This window comes from Scleropages formosus, chromosome 7, assembly GCF_900964775.1.
Source record: "Scleropages formosus chromosome 7, fSclFor1.1, whole genome shotgun sequence".
Classification (NCBI taxonomy): Eukaryota; Metazoa; Chordata; class Actinopteri; order Osteoglossiformes; family Osteoglossidae; genus Scleropages; species Scleropages formosus.
Genome location: NC_041812.1, coordinates 28,007,742 through 28,032,860, shown reverse-complemented (window position 1 = coordinate 28,032,860; position 25,119 = coordinate 28,007,742). Strand labels below are relative to the sequence as shown.

Sequence of the window (25,119 nt, the reverse complement as noted above, 5' to 3'; positions counted from 1 at the left end):
TTTCTACCCAGGCATAAGTGGCTTTACAGACGGAATAAACAAGTTTTATGGTAAAATGGCACTTTCCATTATTGACGGCACCGAATACCTCACAAACATCTTCAGAAACTTTTCTGAGGTGTAAAAAAGTGTCACGAGAGCGCGAGGTTTGGCGCGAGCAGGAGCCACTGCAGGGCGTGAAACAGTAAGACTCAAGCTGGACCGAAATAATGGCCGCACGGTCAAACAAAGGAAAGAGCTTCATGTCCTATATGTCAAAATTATACACTAATCTCTCATGAATTCTTACAGGGTGGGTGTAGTTTAAAATGCGGCGTATGCTCCTGTTCAAGTGTGAGGGAAAAAGGCTGTTCGAAGTAGGTGTTAGTGACGGTGAAGGTGTTAGAAACACATTCAAAAACCTGAATGTTGAAAAGGCGTGGCTGTTGCGAGAGTTTCAGCGACACGTTTCGTCAAAAAAGCATAAGAATGTTATAGTTTTGTTCGACGCCGGTCCTCGTACAGAATCTACAGTATATGTGTATGTTGTGTTCTACAGTAAAGTAAGACCTGCAATGAGATTGTGTCGACCTGATGAAAAAACAAACTTTGTAGCGTATGTGTGTGTATACATTTCCAACTATGAAAATTTGACACTTAAAATATGCGCAATTCATCCATTCATCCATCCATCTTCAGTAACTGTTTGTCCTGATTAGGGTGGCGGTGATCCAGAGCCTATCCTGAAATCACTGGGTGAGGCTGCGTAGACAATGGATGGGATGCCAGTGCCAACTTATTTCGAAGTTTTGTGCAAAAGAGAAGATGCATCATTTATAAACATTACAAAAAAAAAATCCTCTTGGAATTTAAAACATTCCCTCCCTTGTTCTTACCGCCAGCAAATGAACAATAACACAGTAGAACTACTTATGGTTAGAGTGAACCGAGTCTCACCTGTTAACTCTGAGTTTTTACTGGTTCACCAAATGTGAATGTGTAAGAAATTTCGTCTTCCAATTAGGCCCCGGTACTGCACCCTGGTCTTCATTGAGCTGTGTCTACATCAAAAAAACTCTGCCGTCCTGTTTGCCTATGAAAATTAAGAGGTATATCAGAATAATGGATCATTTACTTGACTGCTGCTGGAAACTTAGGTAGAATCAAATAAATGAATATTGAATTTCATTTCGATTAATCACTACCTTATAACTTGAAATTTGAAGAACAATCAAATACATACGGCGAAGCTGGATTAATCGAAATGGCCATATCTTTTTCATTCAGTAGACAGAGGAAAAAAAAAAGATTTTGGTTATTTTCACCATTCATTTACTTCAAATAACACTACTATTTAACACAAAAACAAGAGCCTACATCTAAAATCCTCGGATGACCATTTTTTGACATGCATTTTTGGGAAACTGGGAGCAGCAGGGTCTCATTTTAAGTAAAGCCATTTCAGTGCATCACTTAATGAACTTATCAGCATTCTTTCATCAAGTCTATTTTTATTAATGCATTTCAAGTACTTCAAAAAAATTACATCTCTGCACAATACTCTGCAATTTTTTTTTTAGTAAAAACTTTCAAAGTGAACAAAAAGAAATTATAGATACTGTATAAAACACAGCGGACATTAAAATCAGACAGTAGTACTGGACCTTTTCATGTCATTTTTCAGCTTACATCAGATACCACATTTCAACTCATATTGGACATTTCAGTGCACTTTTTTCTCACTTACTGACTTACTTGAGGAAAAAATCTGGGCTTTCTCACCACCTCACTGTCCCAGATCATACCACAGAATAACAAACACATTGAGAAAATATTTTAAGCCTACCACGTCTTGACAAAGGTGAAGAAAATACTTTTATTCTCCAGGAACAACCACCATGCCAAAATTGCACAATAAAATAATCAAATTTGAACCAATTGAGGATGTGTTACATTTTGTTGTTACCCTAAAAGAATTTGGCCAGTTCTCTCAGGAATCCAACCAAACAAACTTATATAAAACATCTCTTCTGTCTCCAGGAGAAAGATAAATTCTCCATGTATTGTACAAATTCAAAAGTAAAACTGATCAGGTGATTGAGCCAGAAGGATTGGCCTGCTTGACCTTGACATCGCTCCCCAACACTTGTCTTCCTTACAAACTCCTCAAGTCACAGCCACAAGTCCAGTATTGAATTCTTGCAGTACATCACCACATCTAAAAAAATTAAATACATTTTCCCCAAAGAAAGACATGTTAGAAATAATTGTTTTCATCTCTCATTTAGTTGTTAAAAAAAAAAATCTAAGTAGTCTATGTTTATTCTCAGTAACTCAGGAGGATTTCCCCCAGACTAACATGCTGTGTGATACACACTCAGTGGGGGTAAAGAAAAAATATGACATTTGATGATGGTACACTTGTCCTTTTGATGGTACATTCAAATTGACCTTTTATGTATACAATGAGGGAAGACAAAAAACCAACAACGATACCCTTTGAGGAATACATTTTCTCAAATCTAAGACTGTGTCCATTGTAAGTAATAAAACAACACTAAGTCATTGTGTTAACCTGCATTTGGTGACTTGCAGGTTCCGTTCAGCTAGAAAATAACATCGCCATGGAAAACCAAAATTGTGGCAGGGCAAAGATCTTTTGTCATTCTGCTTAGGCACACCATCAGTTTTTTTTGAAAATCCCAGCTCTCCCTTTGTTATTTTTTCTAATGCAATGCATGTTTTGTAATGCGGTAATTAACTGAAATGGTGTACATCAGTGAATAAAGTGTTGAAACAGTCCCTCAGATGGAAGAGTTAGTGCAAGACTATGAATGTGAACGGGAATACCAAATCTGTTTAGCTACTTTGTCACAATTTCCACTCTGTACAAATATTGCCTGAACACATTCTGAGCTCTGCCTTCGGACAAAGGCAAAGAGAGCAACAATGCTGGGTTCAGTCCTTACACTGCCTATGCATACACACGCAAAAAAAAAAAAGTGGCAGCTCCAAAGATCACGTCAGGACATACGTAAGAGTAGATATGGTAGGCTACCGTGAAAGGAGGCTTTGACAGGCTTTAAACCACTGCTGCTGCTTAAAAAAAATCTATTCAGCTGCTCTAGTTTCACAATGAGCTCAACTGATTCCCCATGTCCCTTCAGAGAAACGCCTTCCATCTGGATAATCGTGGGCACCACATGACACTTTCTGGTTCAGTCGCTGATATGACACCCACCATATCCTCCCTCCCCGTTTAGCTATACTTTTTCGCTGCCATGATTTGTACCTCTCGCATACTCATTGTCCATTCAACTGTAACAATGACATAAACAGACACAATTGTGATTTATGCAGCAGTTGTTCATTTGTTGATACTCTTGTTGTCAAAAAAGATGCGAAAAGAAATGAACACATCCAATAAAGTAAAATCATTGTCTTTGCCTGGGGAATACTAGGCCTTACAATCTGCTTCTTCAAAAACCATTTCAAACCACCACACCAAGTACCTTAACAGCTTTAAAAGATAGAAGTCGCCAAGCCCTTGGAAACAAAGGTTCAGCTGAACCTTTCAATCACAGCTGTCCCCTATCGTAGAAAGGCTCAATCTATTTTTACTACGTTTATTCCAGACGCTGAGCAATTCACATCCTGGTATTTGCAGTATGTGACATACAATGTCAGATTCTCCCCATTATTTTGCACTCACTATATGGACTTAGATCTCTGCTCACCCCTCTTCCTCCATGCTGACCTTATCTTTTCTTCACTTGTTTTCTAATCCTGAGAGTGTCAGTTTAAACAATTAATCATCTTCATCAAACAGCAGAGAAAAATAGTTTAGTCTTATGATACAATGAGGAAAAAAACGTTCATATTGCGAATCTGTACAATTGCACTCAGAGGATCAGTGGGCGTCTGAAGAAGGAATAAAAAGCCTGGGTTTTGTGTTTGTTGGTTTTAAACTTAATTACACTGACTGTCGAGTCCCCTCTGGTTTGCGGTTGTCTCCGCTTCCAAGCCTCGATCGTCAGCAGTAATAATAATAAAAAAAAAAATTCTGTCACCTGGAAATATTGTCATCAGCACAGGAGGGCATTACTTCAAAAAAAATTGAAATTAAACTCCAAAACACAAAAGACGGGAACCTACAAAGACTACGTCACTCCAGACTCCAGGTGCACTCCATTTAAAAAATAAAAAAGTGAGGAGACAAGAGTTAATTTTGGAAAAGAGAAGTTTCTAAAGGAAAAAAGCTGTGTGATGTCAGCCTCGCTGGTCTCCAAGAGCATGTGTGTGGAGTCTGAGTGTGTGTCCTTTTCACCATCATTGTGTTCACAAGGAATTGGTTTCGCTTTGCCTGTTTTTAGCTTGTGGATGGAAAGTGGAGTTGGGGGATTTAGGTTGGTGGTGATGACTAACTGGAACAAGTAACTCTTTGGAGTGAAGTTTTCCCGCTGTAGGCACTAGGAAGAACCAAGGCAAAGGGCAACCCGCCTCAGCGCCTCATCTGGCCCATCTGGTAGTTCTCTCTGGGCTGGCGGTGGTGGCGCTGTGGCTGCGGCTGTGGCTGCGTGTGCTGGGGCCTTCTCCTCTTCAGCGTGCCTGTGGGAGCAAGGGAGACCCGGAGACTACGTTAGTACACCACACATTACCACTTACACGTCTTCGGCAGGACCGTGAACTGCACTAGCCACGTAACATCTTTAAAAGCAGTGGTTTATTGCTGTTGCCTGACTGAGATTCATCTGTGGGCTTGGTGTGTTTGCAGAAGGCCTACTTTTACTTACCTGGGAGGGGTTTGGGTGGGGGCAGCTTGGGATTGCTGCTGGGGGTGTGGACGCTGCATATCTTAATGAAGCCAGCCATCAGCATGATAAGAGCAATGCCCATTAACAGCACTGCCCACCAGTGTGCCTGTAGAACAGACACATACATGTGCACTCAGATACTCAATGTGACTGGTTACTCCACAAGTTGGCTAATAACTACATTGAAAAGCTGCTGTTCAAGATGTGGAAGAACACCAAACTAATTCTGAAGGTGTTGCAGAAAGACACATACACACTTATTCATTTAGCTGACGATTTTCTCCAAAGTGACTTAGTGTTAATATACTTAGTTATTTACCCATTTATACAGCCAGGTAATTTTACTGCAGCCATTTAGGGCAAGTATATTTCTCCAGGGTACAACAGCTGGAGGTGAGATTCGATCCTGCAACCTTTGAGTCCAAAGGCAGCAGCTCTAAGCACTACACTACAAGCTGCTCACTGAAGACCATACATGTGGCCTTTGACAACCCTGTCATAAGTTGTATACCATAAGTATAGTATAAATTCCCTTATACTATATTACAGCTGCGAGAAAAAGTTTGTAAACACTTTGGAATTACCTGTATTTATGCATTTAATTGCTCATAAAATGTGGTCTGATGAACTAAGTCACAATAATAGACAAATAGAATCAGGTTCAACTAAAATACAATTACATGTTGTGTCTATATTAAATACATTATTTAAAGATTCACAAATATACGCTGGAAGAAGTATGTGAACCCTTGTATTTTGTAACTGTAGGATCTCCTTCAGTAGCAGTAACCTCCACCAAACATTTCCTCTAGCTGTTGATCAGACTTGTGCAAAGGTTAGGAGAAATTTTAGACCATTCCTCTTTATAAAAACCTTCAGTTAATCAACATCTGAAAAATGTAAAGTTTTGTAAATAAAATTCAGTCGCTACTAGGCACCCAAACAATAGAAAATGTGTTTATATATTAGCAAATTAATAAGATTTTCTATAAAAAACAACAAATTACTAAAGGCTGTGCCTGGTTCTGCACTTCACTGGAAACATTATTGGTGGTTCCTAGGTTATGTTCTGGTACGGTTCGAACAGTGACTCAGCCTGGGGCTCAGGACACTTACAACAATCCACTCAGCAATGTTCTCATAGAGCTCTGGATTGAAGATGGCTTTCTTCAGCCTGGCCAGAGGACCATCGGCATCCACCAAGCGGCACTTCATGAAAACATCACAGTAACCACGGAAGTCATTGCAGGGTGAGCCTGGCTGGAGAGTGATGATCTTCTTGCTGAAAAAGCGCGCCCAGCGCTCAGAGCCAGTGCTGCTACATGTGTTGGGTTTCACTGTTGGGGTGGGAGGAGAGAGCACAGATTCATCAGCAGAGACCATTACATTAAAGATGAAGCTGTTGTGTGTGTGTGTGTGTGTGTGTGTGTGTGTGTGTGTTTGTGTGTGTGGAGCAAAGCAGCACTCACTCCTCTCCATGCAGCAGACGTGGCACAGCTCGGTCTCATCTTTGCCGTCCACACTGGCACAGGTGCACACCTCCAAGCCGTACTTCTCACAGATGGAACCAGAGCATCCCTACGAGGACAGAGCAGAGCACTGCGTCAGCATCCGCCCACATGCATTTACACTCTTACTGACACGTGTGTTCGAGAACAGAGGGGAAGGGGAGCGCCCTCTACACCCCAAGCACATCACAGTTCTCACCATCTGTCCAAATGCACACATACAAACCACACCGACAACATTCACTTCCACCCACATACATTCTCCTTGACTGGAGAAACACAAATCAAAGAGGAGACATTTTTTTCCACCCTCTACACCAAGACTGACGAAGAGCCCAGCACCTAACACACACCCCATTGAGGCAGACTTGTGTGTATCCATGGCATTCGGTGAAGTTGGCCTTGGGCTCAGAGGCAGGGCAATGTGCTGAGGACCCGCTGCACATGCCCTGGTGAGCACAGTCAGACTCATCCCGACACTTCTCGCTGCGGCTCCTGTATGTGCACTCAGCCGTGCAGCAGGGGCCCTGGCTGGGGCTGGGAGAGGGGGAGGGAAGGAGGCAGAGAGACAGCAACACATCAGACACAAGCACCAACGAGCAAACTTCCACAGCTGTGTACACACACGTCTCTACAGTCACTTGCCTGCATACTTTGTTGGGCCTCAACTTGCACTTCAGTCCATCTGGTTGGTTGGCATCATAGCAGCACTGGTCCTTGCACTGGTCACTGTAGCCACAGTCACACTGCTCACCTGCCTCCACTAGCCCGTTGCCACATATGGGCTGGCCAGACTCTGGGGCACAAAGAGCAGTACTCACATGTACCTCACACAAGCACTGCTCATCGCCCACACCACACACAGATGTGTACACCCAGAGTACACACAGAGATGTTCCTGCATGTGCACACACATAATCACTCAAAGAAAGACCCACAGACAGACACACACACTACCATACAGACTCCAAGACAATTCCAGGGCATCAATTTTTATCATCTATTCATAGAGTTGACAAATTTCACGTCTGCTATTATAAGCCGCTGCTTTGAATATTTTACCTGCTCAGTTTAACCTTGAATTATCAAACTAACTCAGGGAGGCAAAGAATGTGGGAGAAGCTTTCTGAGGTCTGTAGCACTGGAAAAAAGGACCCTGGGGTACTTCAACACCAAACTCTGAACAGTGAAAGTACCATGTAAGGTACATGAGCTTGTACAGTAATGCCACTTTTTTATTCCATGCACAACACTGCACTTCTTTGGCTTTTCTGTTTCCCACAAGGAAAGCTACATGGAATGGTTTTCTCTCCAACAAATAACCCTAGGTACAAACTCACCCACGAAGCAGCTGCCCCTCTTCTTCTCCAGCACCTGGCTGATGTTGCGGACACTGCAGATGGAGAACTTGTTGTTATTGAGCTTGTCCCCAGATGTGGCCCTAGCGTACATGATGTAGTTCCCCTTCTCCTTCAGGTCCTGGACCTTTGACTCTCCTGGGGTACACTCTGTTCCAGAATCATGCTGTGTGGGTGGGAGGACAATAACAAACAAATGGTAAACTACTGGACAACAACTTCAGCGAGATTAAGTGCTCTTTCTTAGCGTGCAGCCTTCTGCTTAAGGAATGAGTTTTTTAAGGCATGGGAAGACAGGACTGTGGACCCTTAAGAAAGACTTTAGTTTACTGAATACATGCCATGAGAAGAAAGTTCTAAATTATAAACCACCTATGTTACTTTGTGCAAATATTTCTGGATTAATGTTAACTAGACTTACTAGGGTGAAAGGATTTGGTCTCCAACTTCATTTCCTACGCAACCACATTTTCTATACATGGATTTACCACCCAGCCGTTTCCAGACATACATTCCCCACCCACTCATGTTGCTCCATACAGGATGTTTCAAGTGCTGGCCTCTCACCGGGGAACCGAAGTTATGTCCAACCTCATGAGCAAATGTGATGTGGGAGACCTTTGGTGGGACATGGGAGGCATAGTTCTGCACTGTGATGATGCCAGTGTTCAGGGACTTCTTCTTTCCATCTGAATAAAGCTTGCTCTTCTCACAGATACCTCCTGAACTACCTGTGAAAACACAGGTACAAAGGCTGAGAACATTACGTTAACATTTATTGATTTAGCTGACGCTTTTCTCCAAAGCGATTTACAGTTAAAATTATTTACCCATTTATACAGCTGGATAATTTTAGTGAAGCAATCTAAGGTAAGTACCTTGCTCAAGAGTACTACAGCTGGAGGTGGGGATCAAACCTGCGACCTTTGGATTCAAATGCAATAGCTCTAACCGCTACACTACTGGCTGTCCCTTGGTAACGTTACTAGTCGCCAAATCAGTTACTAAGTTGTCCATCCCTGTGATTCAATAACTTCACCACCCGCTACAGCACAGCTTTCAATGGTCGAGTGGTACCTGCTTTTAAACTCAGCCTCGCAATGAAACGAGCACGGCCCTTAATGGAATGTTTCTGTGCATTTAATACTGTTCACGGGCTATACCTGCAGGGGCTCCCACCCAAGCAAGGCCTAACACCCCATCGTCGAAGTCCCGATCCGTGAAGACATAGGCCAGGCAGTAGTCATCATGATTTTGCTCAGAGTTCAGTTCCAGGAACTTCTCCACCCCAATGTTGGCAAAGCGGAAGGGATTGGTCCGGTCTCGCTCGTCACTTGTGGTGTTGATCTGAAATGCATTGGTCGTTTATCCAGGTTAAGAAGATATAAAGATGGGGGCACAGGATTGAGAGTGAATTTAGTAGTGTGAGGGAACAGTTTTCTGAAGCAAGAGCGGGAAATTTTTATCCTCAGAAATTGCAGTGCCACAAAAGTTGCAGTTCCCTTTTTGCTGGTAGATACAGATCCATCCAGTACCGACAATGTCAATGAAGAACAAGCCTTGATCTGTGCCAAAGAGCTGATTGCTCAACATCCACTTTCCTTCCATCACCGCCTGGATGTGAAAATAATCGATCCTATTTCGTGGTGTGCAGAAGAATCTAAACTAACAGCTGGAGAGGGAAAACAGCTCCATTTAAAAAGCACTATGTTACTGAGATCTTGCTCTTAGGTGCTTGTGAATCTGATTTTAGAAAAGTTACTAATTAAAAATTGATTAGCAGGAGAATTACCTTTTGCACCTGTAATGAGAGCACACAACAGGCACAATGCGAGTCCTTCATTAACAAACACTCAGACTCACCCGAATCCTCTTCACCATGAAGCTGATGTTGCGAATACCTTGAAAGTCAGTGCTTTGGTAAATGGAATCAATGGCCTTCACATGGCTAGATATCTGAAAAAAATGTGCGAGACAGACCTTGAGTCGAAACAGTGAATACTAAAGAAGTGTACAACAACTGCTGAAGTGCAAGTCATATTTAGAACAACTACAGCCCTTCTTCATAATCAGCATGCAGAGATGACCAGGAATTACAGTTCAACATGAATGCAACAGCAGTGTTTGCACAACAATATTGGGAATTGCCCTTGTACTGTATAATGTACAAATTAAAGTGCTTGTTGCCATGATAACCCTACAGCTACATCACCACCAGCACCTCCGGCTAAAAGAGAGAAAGGGCATTCCAGCACAGACACTTTAAACTCTTAATCCACACACACACACACACACACTAAGAAAGCCTCACTCCAACTGGGCAGACTGATCCTCTAACCTCTTACTCATTACTCTGAATGTCTGTGTGTATATACTTTCACACATATATAGGCAACACGAGGTGAAATAAGAGGGAACTCCAAAAATGCATCTGCTTGAGTTCTTTATACATTTCAAATGTACCTGAGCAATCACCGCTTCTCTGGAACCGTAGTATTTGTAGAAGAGGTGGTCAGTCTGGATGAAGAGCTGGCAGGTATTCTTCTCCACCTGAGCTGCTCGCCGCTTCCTCAAGAGCTGGAGCTCCTCAGACGTGTCCTGTTCCAGCTCCTGGCCCGTCTCCTGCAGGGGGCAGTAGTGGGCAACCTCAGTAGAGCACTGTTGCAAGTGGTATATTTCCAGCATCTCTTTTAATACGTTTTAATAAAATCTGTCACTTTTCCTTACTCTGAGCCCCCCCCCATATGTAGCTTGGGTTTGTTGATGACAGCACAATTTGAGATTCCTGATGTTTGGTGCAGTAAGCTGGCTTCTTATCTTTGCTCACTTTACGTATGTGTGTAAATATATATATATATATATATATATATATATATATATATATATATATATATATATATATATATATATATTTGTATGTTGTATGCATGTATGTGTGTTGTACACAGTATGCTGCACGTTTTGTTCGTCCATTTGTTTATTCACGCATTCTCACTAATGAGAACTTGCACTCTACCCATTTAATTTCATCGTCCCTGGTGGAGCAATGCCAGTTATGTTGTACAACAGCAGAAGAACATTCAGGAGAAGGCAGCTGCTTCTGAATATTCACCAGCAATACGGCTGTGTTCTGTTTCATTCTGATTATAATCACTGTCAATATGCAAGAAATCACAACCAGCAGTCATTCAGAACAAAAATACATCGCAAGCATATCTACTAAGAAAAAAGCTCTTTATAACACAGGAAGTGACACACTTGGGTCTTTTTTTTCCTGTTAATTTTTTTGTGTGGCACAGACTGAGAAAATGCTTGGGTGAAACCATGAAAGAGTTTATGGCATTATATAAAAAAAAAATAAAAGCCCAGGTGGCACTCATTCCAAACCTGTTTCCAGAATTGCTCAAACTGGCAAAGAGCCATATGATCATACAAAATGAAGATAGCCCCTGTTGTGTGCTGAGGAATTTCTCCAACTAACCTGAACTTAACTTGGAAGAAAAAAAGAAATAGAAAAATCAGTTTTCACGTAATGAGCAAATGCATCGTAAGGTTCAAAAGTTTTTCTATTTTCTGTCATTAAGGAAAAGCTTATATTAAAGTAATGGAACACTGTTGTCTATTGTGTATTGTTGTAATAGATTCTAAAACATAGTAATCAAAACAAGCTGAATGACAATGAATGACTGGTGAACAACTGGGGAAAGCTGAAGTGAAAAAGCCCTGGCTCCTGTTGGAAGCAAGCCAGTGAAGCTCTGCTCCTTCCCCACCAGCACTTTTTCTGTACGTCTAATTTGTCATTCTTCATTTCCTTTGTGATTTTTCCAGGTCTAGGCTGCTTCCTAGCCCATGCACCAAGGTCAGGGGGAGCCACACGATGCCTTTGTCTGCAGCATTAGCATCATTCACCCACCCCCACCACCCACACCCACCACCCCAAAGAGGAAGCTCTCACAGGTGAATGTATAATGCAGTAATGTGACAGTTCTCAGAGCAAAAGCCATTTGGAACTGGATGGAAGCCACTCAGTTGTGGGTGGATGAATACACTGGGTGGGTGGGTGGATACACTGAATAGAACACAAATAATGTGTACAAAAAAAAACAAAAACTTTTTCCGTTTACATTTATTCATTTAGTTGACGCTTTTCTCCAAAGCGACTTGCAGCGTTCAACTACTTACAATTATTTATCCATTTGTACAGATGGGTAATTTTACTACAGCAATTTAGGGTAATTACTTTACTCAAGGGTACTGCAGCCAGAGATGGGGATCAAACCTGCAACTTTTGGATCCAAAGGCAGTAGAACTCCAATCACTACGCTACTGGCTCCCCCATTTGAAAATGAAGTGCAGCCTAAAGGAACAAGTAAGGTATGATACGCAGCCTCTGTATGGTAGCTGTGGTATCAGTGTCTCAGACAGGAAAGGACAAGCTGATGTATGGAAGACAATGGGGACTCAGTGTTGTGAACTTACAATGGCTGTCACCATCCAGGGCATTGGGCTTTCGATTCAGCCATTACAGCTGGTCGCCAACTTGCAAACTTTCGTGTTAGAAACTTTTTGCTGCTGCAAACTTTTCTCAGAGGTATTTATCTTTTCATAAAGAGAGTTGGCATTCCAATTCAAACTGTGCCAAAGCTTCACCCAGCGCACCAGCCAACAGCAGTCTTAAATAGTAAGTGCTGCCTTGAATTTGTTATAAGAGCGGGGAGCACACAGCTGGTAAACAAGTTGGTTGATCCTGTCCCTTCCCCCTCTACACTTTGGTCTATCAGTGATACACTGCATCTCTCCCACCCTCAACCTCCATGTAGTACCTCTGGGCTTTGAGTTGACACACAGCTATGTGTGCTTCAAGATTAATACCATACAGCTTAGATTTTCATCACTGTAATTATAATTTTTTTAATAATTATGCTTATATTTCTTATTATACTTGTACTGGGTATGAGTGAATTTCATGTAATGAGCAGGGTGAAATATGGGCTCAAATGAGCAGAAAGACCCTGCTGTAGCCATGGGTCTTTATTGTACCTTCTTACATACACCATGTCATAAATACCTCTGCCAGAGGACTCAATACACCCAGGTATACGCAGGAACCACCACCCCAAAGGAGCCGTCATGGTCGTATTTACATTCCATTTATTCATTCAGCAGACACTTTTCTCCAAAAACAATGTACAACACAGTAATCCAAAGTGCATTTCAGAACTGACACACACACACACACACACACACACACACACACACACACACACACACACACACAGTGTACAGTCAGTTTATCTAATACTACATTTATTTGCATTTATATTTCTTTATTTAGCAGACGCTTTTCTCCAAAGCGACTTCCAATGAACTATGTAGTGTTATCAGTACAGTATCAGTACAACTACTGTTTTGGATGGCATACATTACACAAACAGCGACATAGAGAATTAACCGCGAGCCCCCTCGCTCACCCCACGTTACATTTGACATATAAACAAAGTAATGAACCTCCCTTGATTTCAATTAAGTTTATAAGCACAGGACCCAACAGTAAAACATCATCCATGAGTTATGCGGGTAGTGTAAGAGGTGGGGAAACTAGTATGACTCATCCACTTTTACTGTGTGGATAGCGCATCAGTGATGTGATTAGAGCCTCAAAAGTGTGGCATAAACTGGTTTGGTCAGCCTTACGGTGTCTGCTGGGTCATGAGTCCTAGCCACTCTCACCTTTGCAGGCTCCTCCACTGCAGAGGCTTGGTACTTCTTCATCCTCTCGAACACAGCGGGGTTGGCACAGCCGCCCTGCGGCCCATATTTGTGCGGGTAATCTGTGAAGATGCGATGGGGCAGTGGTCACCAGTCAAACCTTTCCTGATCCTTTTTTTTTTTTTTTTAAAAAAAAAGAAAAAAAAAAACCCAACTCTGACACAGCAGCAAGAGAAAAAATATTGGGTAATGGTTTTTAGTCCCAGAAAGGGGCTTTCCTTTCACGAACCTCCCCATACTCCACCTGAACAAAAAGACCCGCCACACGCAGTCTCATGTGCAAACCGCTCCCAATTTCCCTAATCCACCCACACTGGAGCCAATAAATCACTCATGCTCCCCTTCCACCAAGTTCTTAGCTCGCCTCAACACCTTCTACGCCCCACTGACACCGACTGACTTTACCAATTTGTGCAATACTGTCATTTGCCAAAGACAAAAAAAAAAAATAAATAAATAAATTTAAAGTCCTCAAAGGAAAATGTGAGGAAAAGGAAGAATCCACAAGCACATCCCTAAGACTTCAGCAAGAGAGCCTCCTGTTGTACCCTCAAACATGGCACTCAATCTTCTGTAAAAATACATGGGGCATATAAATATGGAACAGACTAAATGAGGACTGTTCAATTTGAGAAAAACTGAAGTTCTGGATGAATCAGTTCTGAGGACTAGAAACAACTCTGTGAAACACAAACATCTCTGTGAAACACAAACATCCATTTTGCGGAAAAGGCGGCACATCTGAAGAAAACGATACCATCAGAAAAATCCGAATGAAAAGCAGAAGCTAGCAGTTCATGGTACATGAGCAAGAAGGCAACTCTGAATGTGACCTTCCCCCTTTCTCTAACATTCATTTCACAGACTCCAATGGCTCACATTTGGCTGCTTTTGCCCTTGTCCTGTCCTCCAACAGCCTGAGCTGCTGCATGGCTGGTTTCCATGATGGTGGTCAACAGCTTGCAGTTATGCAGCATAAAACTGTAAAATGGGGTAAGTGAATGTATCAGGAAGGGGAAAGCTAAATATGTTGTTCTGCACAGAAATGCAATGACAAGATAATTATTAAGTGTGAGTCAGTGTACGGATAAGTGATTAGGACATGGGCAAGGAGAGCACAGCACTCTTCACCCACAGGGTCAACACGGTGTAAGGAAAGCCATGCCAGCCACAGCAAAAGTAAAGAAAAAAGCTCTACACTAATAGCCTGACTACCCTTCAGCATGTCCAGAACTCATAAAAGCCAGAGTGTTTAGCCTTCCATTTTCATCTCCACAGCAGCTGTTAGAAGGGAAATTGTTCTGAACGTTTCTCTCTATCCCGATAATGGCTCATATGGAGGTTTGGTGCAATGATTGACTTCCTTTTTGTCAGAGACCCACGGCAGAGAGTCATTGAACTTGAGCAAGAGGCCAGGCACCCTATGGAATAACAAAACACCCCAGCTGTTGTCTAACAGTGCGACGTTCTAGGGTCTGCAGAGGTTTTCCCATAGCTACAACAAACGCTGGACAGAAAACACCAAAAACGACTGGCTTGCAACATAGGATTCAACTGTCCATGCCTCACTGGGGCCTCAGGATGTCTTTTACTGTGGCAAAACACATGAAAAACTAAAAGATCCGCAATTTACATATTACAACATAATCCCAAAGGCCTTTAACAGGGAGATCAGGCTGAAGAGAGAGCAGTTGTATACCATCTATACAGTAAAAGTCTACTTAACACTCATCTCTGCTCTGCAGACAACACTGAGCTATCCTCCAGTACTGGAACAACTTAGCACCACAGTGCATTACTGCCAATAAGGGGGTGGGTTCGATCCATGTGGCATCAATCACAAACCATACATTCTCCACTCAGCCACAGAAAGCACTCATTGTCCTTGCACCCGGCGGTGCCACACATTGAGATGCTAATGGTCGATGATCACCAACGGAAAGCAAAGGAACCATGGTGAAGGTCTGTGCAAACCTCGGGTTCCTTCTCAATTCAGTTTCAGCCATTCTTCTTTTCAACAGTGGAAATCCCAGAAATAGGAAGGGCTGAATTGTAAACTTGGGTCACGGTCACCTTTGCATTGACAGCATAACTACATTCACAAATAGCAGTCATATGTCTGATTTTGAAGTACAACCATCTATCCAGTACCGTGAGATACAACTATCTCAAAATTATGCCTCTGTTCAATAACAGAAGTGTTTGTTATATGTGTTGCTGCTGTCAATTGCTTTTTGACCATTTCCTGTTTTTAAGATGATTCTGTAATCTGAGATTTTACCGAGACTGCTGTAGACATTTATGCAGAACATGTCAAAAATGTACAGCAGCGATTTTAACATGGTCAGTGTGAATGTTTAATAGAACAACAAAGGTTTCATTTTCAGTGGCCCATACAACCAGAATTCCGGCTACAAGAGAGCACTCAAGAGAACACTGTCCACTTTGTCCTACGGCAGTGGCAGTCACAGAGATTTGAAAGGGAAACTAATACAGTTTCCTGCATCCTATTGCCTTCACCCTTGATTATACTTCCAGCATGTAGCTGGTTTTCTTTATTTTTTGTTGCTGAAGAACTTTCATGACAAAACTGCTGTTTACACCTTAAACAGGTCAGAATTTCATTTATCCTGACACAGAATCCCCATATATGCAAAAAAGTGGAAACAGGAAGGCAAGGAGACCAGATTAGTCAACGTTTTTAAGTATTCTGTGACTTGAGAAATTGAAAAACTCAGCATAGTTTGAGTAGTTCCCCAGCTGAGTAGATTTCACACCAGCAAGCCTCTGGTTCAAAATCCAAGATGAGAACTGATTGTATTTTTAAAACCTACCTACTGAGAAATGCAAAAAAGTCGAAAAAAGTGAAAACAATTAAAGTTCCATAGTGTTAAAAACTACAGATTTAAAAATCGAACAGTTTTCAACTTTGTGAAAAAATTATGACACCCTTACCTGCTTTTGAAAATGCCATGGACAGAAAAATGGTACAGAACTACTTAAAGGGAATTAGAAGCAAAAGTAGAGAGGTGGGCAGATATACACAATACTGTGTTGTTTCTGTCTCACAGATGCAAATACACAGAGACGATTGTCTAACGGCTGTCACAACACTGGCATACAGCTTGCTTTTACACAGCGTACAGCTGTAACGCTTCATGGGTGTGCTGGATCACCTACAGCAAGCAAAAGACACCTTCGCCTGGGTAATCTCTGAAATGGACAACCATTTTACTGATGACAAACATTTCATATTTCAAGGAAGCATCAAATCTACTTCTGGGGAAAACAAGCAAGCTTAAGGGTTTTGAACAGCAGGGAGAAAAATATGGAATTAAATGGATGTCATGTAATACGCCCTTGACATGGGGTAGTGATGAAGGTCCAGGCAGCCACTTCCATTGCTCTTTGTTAGCAGTGGCTTTCTCAGCATCCGCCAAGCTCCTGAGATGATGCACTTGGGAGTATACAGCCACTCCAGGAAAAGCCCTCTACCCCAACTTGGTCTCCAAAAAGGGGATGGAGGATCACACATCAGGAACCACAGGCTGGGCTAATGACAACACCAAGCATTAGACCAGTACAAATACTTAGCCACAAATTGCTACCTTGTCCCCAATTTCATGCTTCAGCCTCATCTTATTTTCTGTGGTTACCAAAGGGGGGGAGGGGGGGGGGGAGACCTCTAGAAGAAATGTAGATACAATAACAGTAAATCTAATTACCAAAAATAGCTCACTACCTGCAAAAAAACAACACAATAGGTTTTGTAGAACAGCAAAAGAGTTTTGCACAACATGAGCTGAAAAACCTTCAGAAAGTCAGCCAGTCTGAAGATAGACTCACCAATGTCTTTCTCGTGGTATATGACGGAATGGAAGGGAACGTCACGGCCCTTCAGGTACCTCTCAGAAGGCTCCACATAGTAGGTGCCATGGTGGGTCTGGATGAAGCCCTCAAACTTTCCATCCACAATGGACCCATGGCTTAAGGTGCCCTGTTCACCTGCAACAAGACCAGGGGTGACAGTAAAGAAGTGGTAGATCAGGTGAGCAAGCGGTATCTTCCGATAGATGAGAAAAGGTCATAAATGTTCCAGGGAGTGAAGAGGAACTCTTTGTACTCTTGTGTCATGAACCATAACCTCTCCACAATCACCAATCATCAGAAAAACTAAAGATACTGAGTATTCCCTAATTAACACCTCTGGGGGGCATTAAATACAGGTAAAAAAAAAAAAAAAATCAGTCTTGAGTTTTGGTTCTTTATGGTAACATATATTCCCAAATCACTTTATTAGAGCATATATGGTAAAAGTCTTATCATTCCTGTGATGCCTGAAGCCTTTCATCTAAGCAGCAGGTCTTCGAAACTTGCACACGCTTGCTAGAATTTTCGACAAGGTTGACACCTTTGATCTCGCCAGCTGTGTTACATCATGAACAGCATCAAATGTCTCCACACGATCGTGTCATTTTTGCTGGATTATTGATCTGCAGTATATTTACTCTCACATGTACGATGGTGTCACGTGTTGAAAAACACAAATCTTACTCGGCATCTTTCAAGCTGAAAGTTATAGGTGTTGCAGAGGAAAAATGCAAGCATTTTGCAGCCCATGTTTTCGATGTGGACCAGAAACGTATTCGTGAGTGGTGTCAATCCAAACATAAGATACAAATGCTGGCAGCAGGTGTTAGAAAACATGGTGGAAGCAAACGAGGTCATTTTGTCGGAATACAGTGATATTGACAGTGGTTCTGAGGACATGTGTTCCAATTATGACAGCCCCAGACAATGAACTGCATATACATGTATGCATATTCAGTTAGTTTTGAAGAATGGTGCCATCCACCCACCTATTAATATTCAAACTCATTTCAACAATGTGATTTAAACACTTCAAACCACCTAATGCTTCAGTTAAATGCTTATAATTAATGAGCTAATAAGATTAAAGAATTATTCAATTATTTTCACAACTACCGAAATATCCGAAAACACAGTCAGTGGCAAATATCTTGGGGAAGGCTCTGTGCTGGTATAAGAGACAGCAAAAGCAGCTTTTATTTAATAAATTACTTTAAAGCCAAATGGTTATTAGCCTTAGAGTACTTCAAAAATGCAGCCCCTGTGTTTTTTTTTTTTTTTGCTTTACTTATTGGACTTGTTAGGAGTCCATTGCAATCTTGTTGCAATAACTAGACAGGTTTGTACTTGGTGTTTCGAGTCCACTTGGGCTCTTCTGTTTATGTTCTGAGTTTTTACTTTTGACTGTTTTTGGCCTTCAGCTAAACTGCAATTATAGTTTTGACCATTTCAGCCCCTCTTCGGAAAATCGTTTAAGCAGCCCTGTCCAATAAGAATCTTGTCCAGACAGGACTCGAGCTTGGCTTCATGCACATGCCAGAAACATCCACCTACCCACACTGGCTACAGAAGAGAAAGAGACAATACTGCCATAGTCTTCCAGATGTGATCTGAGCAACATGTTTTATTTAATGTGAGAGAGCTGGAAATATCAGTAGGCAAGAGCCCAGCAGAGTCAACTGGGAAATCTGAGCTCAGCACAAACTGACAGAACGAGAATGGAGACACCATGTTTACAGCATCATTCCCAGCACGGACAGCCGCTAAGAGGGTCGTCGGTGAGAGCGCACTGCCACAAAGGAATGAGCTCTCAGACATGCAAACACACAGACGCAGAGACGCTCAGACAGCCTGGACAAAGGAAATGCTTCCTTGGCAACCAAATCTGGTGGAGCTAAGGGATTGCCAATAACAGCTGCTGCACTCACCGTAGAGCTGCCCGGTGTAGATGTGGGATGTGTCATAGTGTGGGTCCTCTCCTGTCATGTCTAGCTGGAAGTCCTTGGCAAAGAGGTTGGTGTCCCTCCTCATTCTGAGGTTGAAATGTCTAGACATGAGAGAGAGAGGAATGCTATAGGCAAACAATTTCATTTACAACCTTCAACACTGTTCATCACACTTTTTTGGTGTAACTAATGAGGTAGGGGGAGAGCAAACAGAAAAGATGACCTTAGCAGTGAGTCAGGTCTTCTGCTTCAATTGTCACAGGAACATTAAAACAAGTTCGCATGCACAAACTCCTGTGTACAGCCTTTGAAACGCAGACCTGGTTCATAGAGAGGAACTGCAGACAATGTAAACACCAGAGAGAGACAAAGATCTAAAACAGAACAAGCAACGAAGCAAAGTCAAACATATGGGTAAAGCATCTCAACTAAGAGCACCTTGGCATTCCCAAGAAATGGCAAAATGAACTGTCTTATAAATAAAATTTTGAAAGGCACTGTACGGATCAGAAAGCCCTAAGCAAGTTCGAAGTGGAAAAACAGATGTTCTAAATGTTTGCATTCAAAGTCGATATCGACGCCAACAACAGACAAGGGTTGCCATTTTACTCAGGCGTGGAACTGTGCTAAAACTCGTTTCTACAACATTTCCTAGAAACCTAATGAGAAGCCATCACACCTAAATCTTCCCCACCTCACTGAAGTCACGCTGCTGCAACTTCTTTAAAACCTTTTCTGAAGAACCACATCTCAAAAACAGAAAAATAAGCAAGCAATTAGGTCCAATCCCTAATTGTATCTACAGGAATTTTGATCAGTGCCTCATTTCAACCCTGGCTGCTTCTCAGCACTTGGGGTGGAAACTTTACTTTCATTTCATTCAATGTGACCAACAAGGGTTGTTCATGAGATGCTCAGTCACACAAAGATCTAGCTGTAGGGCTTGTATGTACCATGTCTATGCACGACTTTTCAAAAGCCAACAAAAAGAGGTTGACCCTCAGACCCACACAAACTCTACTGCACTGCCTTACTCAAACCACAGATCATCTTCAACGATTACCTTAGGCTGGTGAATCATCTGGTTGTTACGAGAGCCAGTAATCCTGAAAGAAAGTGTCAAGGCCTACATTAAAAGCTTGCCCTCAGAATCTCCCTGCTTTCCTTATGGTTGCTTTTAGAAACCAGGCAAGACTGCTTTTCTTGACCAGACCAATAATTACAGAGAGACGGCAGGAGGACAACACTTTGGAGTATAACCCTCGTAACTGAGGCTGACAGCAGACAGCAAGTGTATAAAAGCCCTCCGAGAGATGCTGAATGCCAGGAGTGCCTGCAGGTTTTTACTGCAGTCCACAGGAGGAAATGTGTTTAGATCTAGCTCCAAGATTTTTAACTACCTGTTCCCTGATCCTCTTGCACAGGACCCTTCCTCATCCATGCTCCTGTACCCTCTTCCTCGGGACTTTTGTTTTCCCTACGCTTCCACTCAACTAACATCTGCCACTTCACCCTGTGACACAGGCCGCAGTCACGACTCTCACTAGCGCCATGTCCACCATGCAGTCGGTCCCTCTGCGCTTATTTCAACACATTTTCCCTGCTTAAATGAGTCATGTGCCCATCTAGTATCATGCTGAAACAGGGCCTGTGGTTCCTTGGCTGTCCATTGCTGGCCTCTGTTGGCACCAGCAGGTGAGCACTGTCTATGGGTTTGCAAGTTTATTGGCCAACATGCCAGAACCATCATCACTAGACACATATTCATGGCATTTGCTGTGACACCTGCAAAGGAATTTTTCAGCTCTTACTTGATTGTAAATGTAACAAAACTGAAAATTTTGCAGATTTAGATCCCTGGCTGTGGGCTAAATCCTGGAAAAGGGTTCCTGATTTGTGACACTACTATGGTTACATTAGAGCTGTTGCACCATTACACGTAACATTACAAGTAACACACATGCACTGATGGCTGGCAGCCACACTGGTGTCTTAAAGCAGCCATTCTTATGAATTCTTGGCTACATCATGTAGTACTAAAAAGAGTAAACTGTAAACCATATTACTTTAAAAATTAAATTTGATAACAGCCTGAAAGGGAGAAATGGTGGAAACATCCAGGTACAAGGCATGACTATGAAATATCTTTTTCGGCACAACTATGAGGGGTCGTGCTGCAGTGACCATTGTGCTGAACCCTCCCTCCACTCCTTGGAAATTAATTTGTACACTGTAGACTCTGCACTCGGGATATATGAGATTGGAGTTCGGAAGTGCAGGATTCACAAAATAAAACCTTACTTTTTTTTGTTGCGTTATTCTGTCTCATTTCTTGTTGTTTATAACCCTCCGCTGACCCCCCCACCATACTCCCCAGCCACCAATATACAGGAGGAAGAGAATTTTAGGACAAGAATTTTACTGTATTCATCAAGCATATGTGACTAAACTTGGGACTCGGAAAACAGAATTTCAAGAACTATGCACTCTGTAGATTAAAGCAAACACATCACGGCAGGAAAGCAGGGGAGGTGACATCAGAGCTTTCAGGACTGTCAGTAAATTCCCAAAAGAAACATGAAATGAGATAATTAACTGAAATGCCGCACGATCCAGACCAATACCTGTGATAAAAATGAAATACTGTACACATACAGATCATTGCCAGGTTACTGTTTTGAAACTGTACCAAACTATGCTTAGTATTAGAGTCTTGAAAAATCATAGATTTTAAAAAAAAAAAAAAAAAGTTACCTATTCTAGCACTTCATTATAAGTGGTAACTTATTATGTGGCCTGCAATGAAAAGCATCAGAGAAGTCATTAATTTAAGATGCCACATAAAATCTGGTACCCAAGGAGAGAGCACATGAGACGATGCCCTCATTATTTAGTCATCGTGCCTGGGTTCTGCTCTCTAGCTCTTAATGGAAGAGTGTCATCAGAACCACATTAAAAACCAAGTCTGTAGAGGAAGCTGCTTAAAACACAGCCATACAAAGACAGCTCTAGTAGAGCTGTCAGTGAATGCAAACTGCACCGCAAGGTCAGCCCAGCCTGGTCAGCGGTTCGCCACCATGGCTCTGACCGTGCCGGTCAGGGAGCTTGACACTACTACTCTTTATGCCCCCAACTACCCACCCTAGAGGAGTGGAGACATCTGCCTCTCCCCACGATGGGTGTAAGAATCTGGATACCTGGGGGGAAAAAAGGCAGAGAAACCACTACAATGCTCACAACAGGGATGAAAGCAAAGAATGTAGAAAATTTATAAAATTTTTTTCCTCCTATATTTAATATCTCATAACAAGAATTTAAAATAAAAAAAGGCACAAGCACACAAATACTGTGTAAAAGATTTTTCTGTTTCTCAGGCACATTCATGAATAATATAAAATGATAGTGTGAGTGACCTACTGTTGCAAACTCAAAGAGAAAACATAAATTATTTAACGTAAAGACACCATTCTTCTTGGGACTGTGCAAACCAGACAACTTTCCAAACTATTTATATACCTTACAGCTCTGAAACTCAGTGCATTTCTAAGAATGGATGCTTATTTCCAAATGTAAGCATAAACATCCAGTTCTTTACAGATTGTACCACCTAGTGTCCTTATTTACATGAAATGTATCTACAGCCACCATCTATGGCACAAATGGAAAATATCTGGCAGTACAACTCTCTTTTTCCCCCTCACTAAGTGGTATTTTTAGCCAAGTGGGAAGAAAACGGAAAAGGACAACTGCTTCAGTAATGAGTGTTTGCTGTCACAATGACAAACCTGTCAAAACAGACTTGTGTGCCCCCCCCCCCCGAACACCTGGAGACGATCTCTACATAAGAGGTCAATGGAGAAGTAAATAGATTGCTTTGCACAATTACAACTCATCCTTCAACTTGTGTCCCCCCCCAGACAGAGACTTACCAAGCAATACCATCCATCCATTTCCCCTACTGTTCTTGGACGTTTATCATTGAGGTCACTTGCGACAAAGTGCATAACTTGGATAACGCAGCAAAGCTCCTGCAGGTCCCCACCTCAAGTTACGAGAGAAGTCAGAGAGAGCAGACAAGGGAATAATGGAGCAGATTTCACAAGTCATTGCTCCGCACAGCGACGAACAACAGAAGAGGGCGTTAATAAGCTGGAGGTGTAGTTGGAATGTCGGAGAGCTGCGGCTGAGGCCGGTGCTATTCACAGGAATCTATTAGCCTTGATAAAACGAATTCTGCTAAATCAGCTCACACAACAACGTGAGCCACGTTTTTAGGAGCTTCCAGGGCTTTGACAGGAAGTATCTGCCGGTACTGCTGATGACAGGCTCCTTAACTCTTGCATTTTCACTACGGTGATGGATTATCTGGCACCAGAAGCTAAAGATTCTCATTTCTCCCCAAAAACATCCCCTTGACAGCACACTTTTTATTTAACAGTCTGTCTGTGCATTTTCTGTCCTGCACCCCCTCACTTTGTTAGTAGTGCTGGTGACAAACATCTGAACACATAGAGCGCCAACTGGCATGCTGACCTGAGACACAGGGTAAAGTCACAGCCAGATGGTTCAATGCTGGAATCACCAGCCTATAGCAGGCTGGCTGCCATCTGACAGGTGACCAGAACCACTCCATTCAGGAGGTTGAGCTCAGGCAGAAAGACACACCCCATGTTCAACACAAATGTACGGACATCACTAGGAACAGTCAACACACACTCTCATTAAGGCTAATAGTTCTGTGACAGCTGCACTGGACCTGTGTCCCACTGTCTCGCTAACAAGCTGTAGCATCTACAGCAAAGTCCCAAAATTCCCTGATGAAACAGGGAAAGTCAAGCTACTAAGACTGAAGCTCCATGGCAACTGAGATTCACAAATAAATAAATAAGCATACAAGTAGAGCCTATTACAGTTACAATAATCCTGCAAAACTAATGACATCCTTCTCTGCAGGCCTACTGTTTGTGCAGGAGCAGAGTAAAGCTCAACAGACAACGATCACTAAGGTTTGCAAGGCTCGGCAGGAAAAGCAATCCAATCAGCCTGAAGTTCCAATCAGAAAACTATGCCAGTAGCCAGGCTTTCACAGTTGGGTCTAGGGACTCCAACCTCCTGCTCACTGCATCAAAAAGCCAAGTAATGCAGAGATCACACTACACATTAACATGTCCAGGACCATTACAGTATGTGGACTGCTCAGTCAACTACCGCCCTTCTCTGTACAACATCAACACATTACATCATTGTGCTCTGAAGTGGTTCCTTGTGGAAACATGAAGATCCCAGAGAGACCAGAGGTAGAAAGGTGGGGGGAGAAAGAGAGAAGATGATGATCTCCACTTTCAGCTCAAGTGGGTCAGCTCTGCGCTCCTTAGTGGAAGCGAAGCAGGGATGACTTACAATGTTGTGAACATCCTCCACCTCCTGGAGACAGACATACTGCGGTACACAGAAGGGACATACCCATATGGACACAACAGAGGGGGTGGAGCTAGTGATTAAATGAGATCTTCCAATTGGGTCACACTACTCATCTACTTCTGTAACATGGGATGAAAAGGCATTACCACATGATGAGGACATGTGACTCCTTACAGCAAGCTGTCATTAACGTACAACCTAAAGCAGCAAGTGCTCAACTTCTACTTGGTATGCTGCTTTTGTCCTAGCATTTATTCACTTAATAAAGCCAATGTCCTGAAATGTAAAAGTTTTTATATTAAAAAAAAAAAAAAAAAAAAAATTAAAATTAAACAAGGGTTATACCTTTGCGCAAAAGCCTATGACTGTTTGCAGAAATCATTTTCAACCAAACAGCCTGATTGTATCTGACAAGGCCAGATAGAAACACTGCATACCTTGTCAATTACCATGA

At 42.3% G+C, this 25,119-nt stretch overlaps 1 protein-coding gene across 1 annotated transcript in view; it reads right to left on the bottom strand.

Annotated features, from left to right (window-relative positions):
• Positions 1–1,533: 1,533 nt before the first annotated feature.
• The window catches only part of LOC108931162 (disintegrin and metalloproteinase domain-containing protein 10-like), a 47,364-nt gene continuing 23,778 nt past the window's right edge, over positions 1,534–25,119 (bottom strand). The window contains exons 3-16 of the mRNA XM_018746779.2: positions 19,227–19,345; positions 17,275–17,433; positions 13,390–13,490; positions 10,123–10,281; positions 9,523–9,615; positions 8,823–9,006; positions 8,227–8,390; positions 7,642–7,825; positions 6,947–7,097; positions 6,655–6,838; positions 6,263–6,371; positions 5,910–6,130; positions 4,773–4,899; positions 1,534–4,587 (exon numbers count right to left, since the gene is read on the bottom strand). Of these exons, the coding sequence (XP_018602295.1) occupies positions 4,481–4,587; positions 4,773–4,899; positions 5,910–6,130; positions 6,263–6,371; positions 6,655–6,838; positions 6,947–7,097; positions 7,642–7,825; positions 8,227–8,390; positions 8,823–9,006; positions 9,523–9,615; positions 10,123–10,281; positions 13,390–13,490; positions 17,275–17,433; positions 19,227–19,345 (2,062 nt within the window). The 3' untranslated portion in view covers positions 1,534–4,480. The remainder of the gene's footprint in view (positions 4,588–4,772; positions 4,900–5,909; positions 6,131–6,262; positions 6,372–6,654; positions 6,839–6,946; positions 7,098–7,641; positions 7,826–8,226; positions 8,391–8,822; positions 9,007–9,522; positions 9,616–10,122; positions 10,282–13,389; positions 13,491–17,274; positions 17,434–19,226; positions 19,346–25,119) is intronic.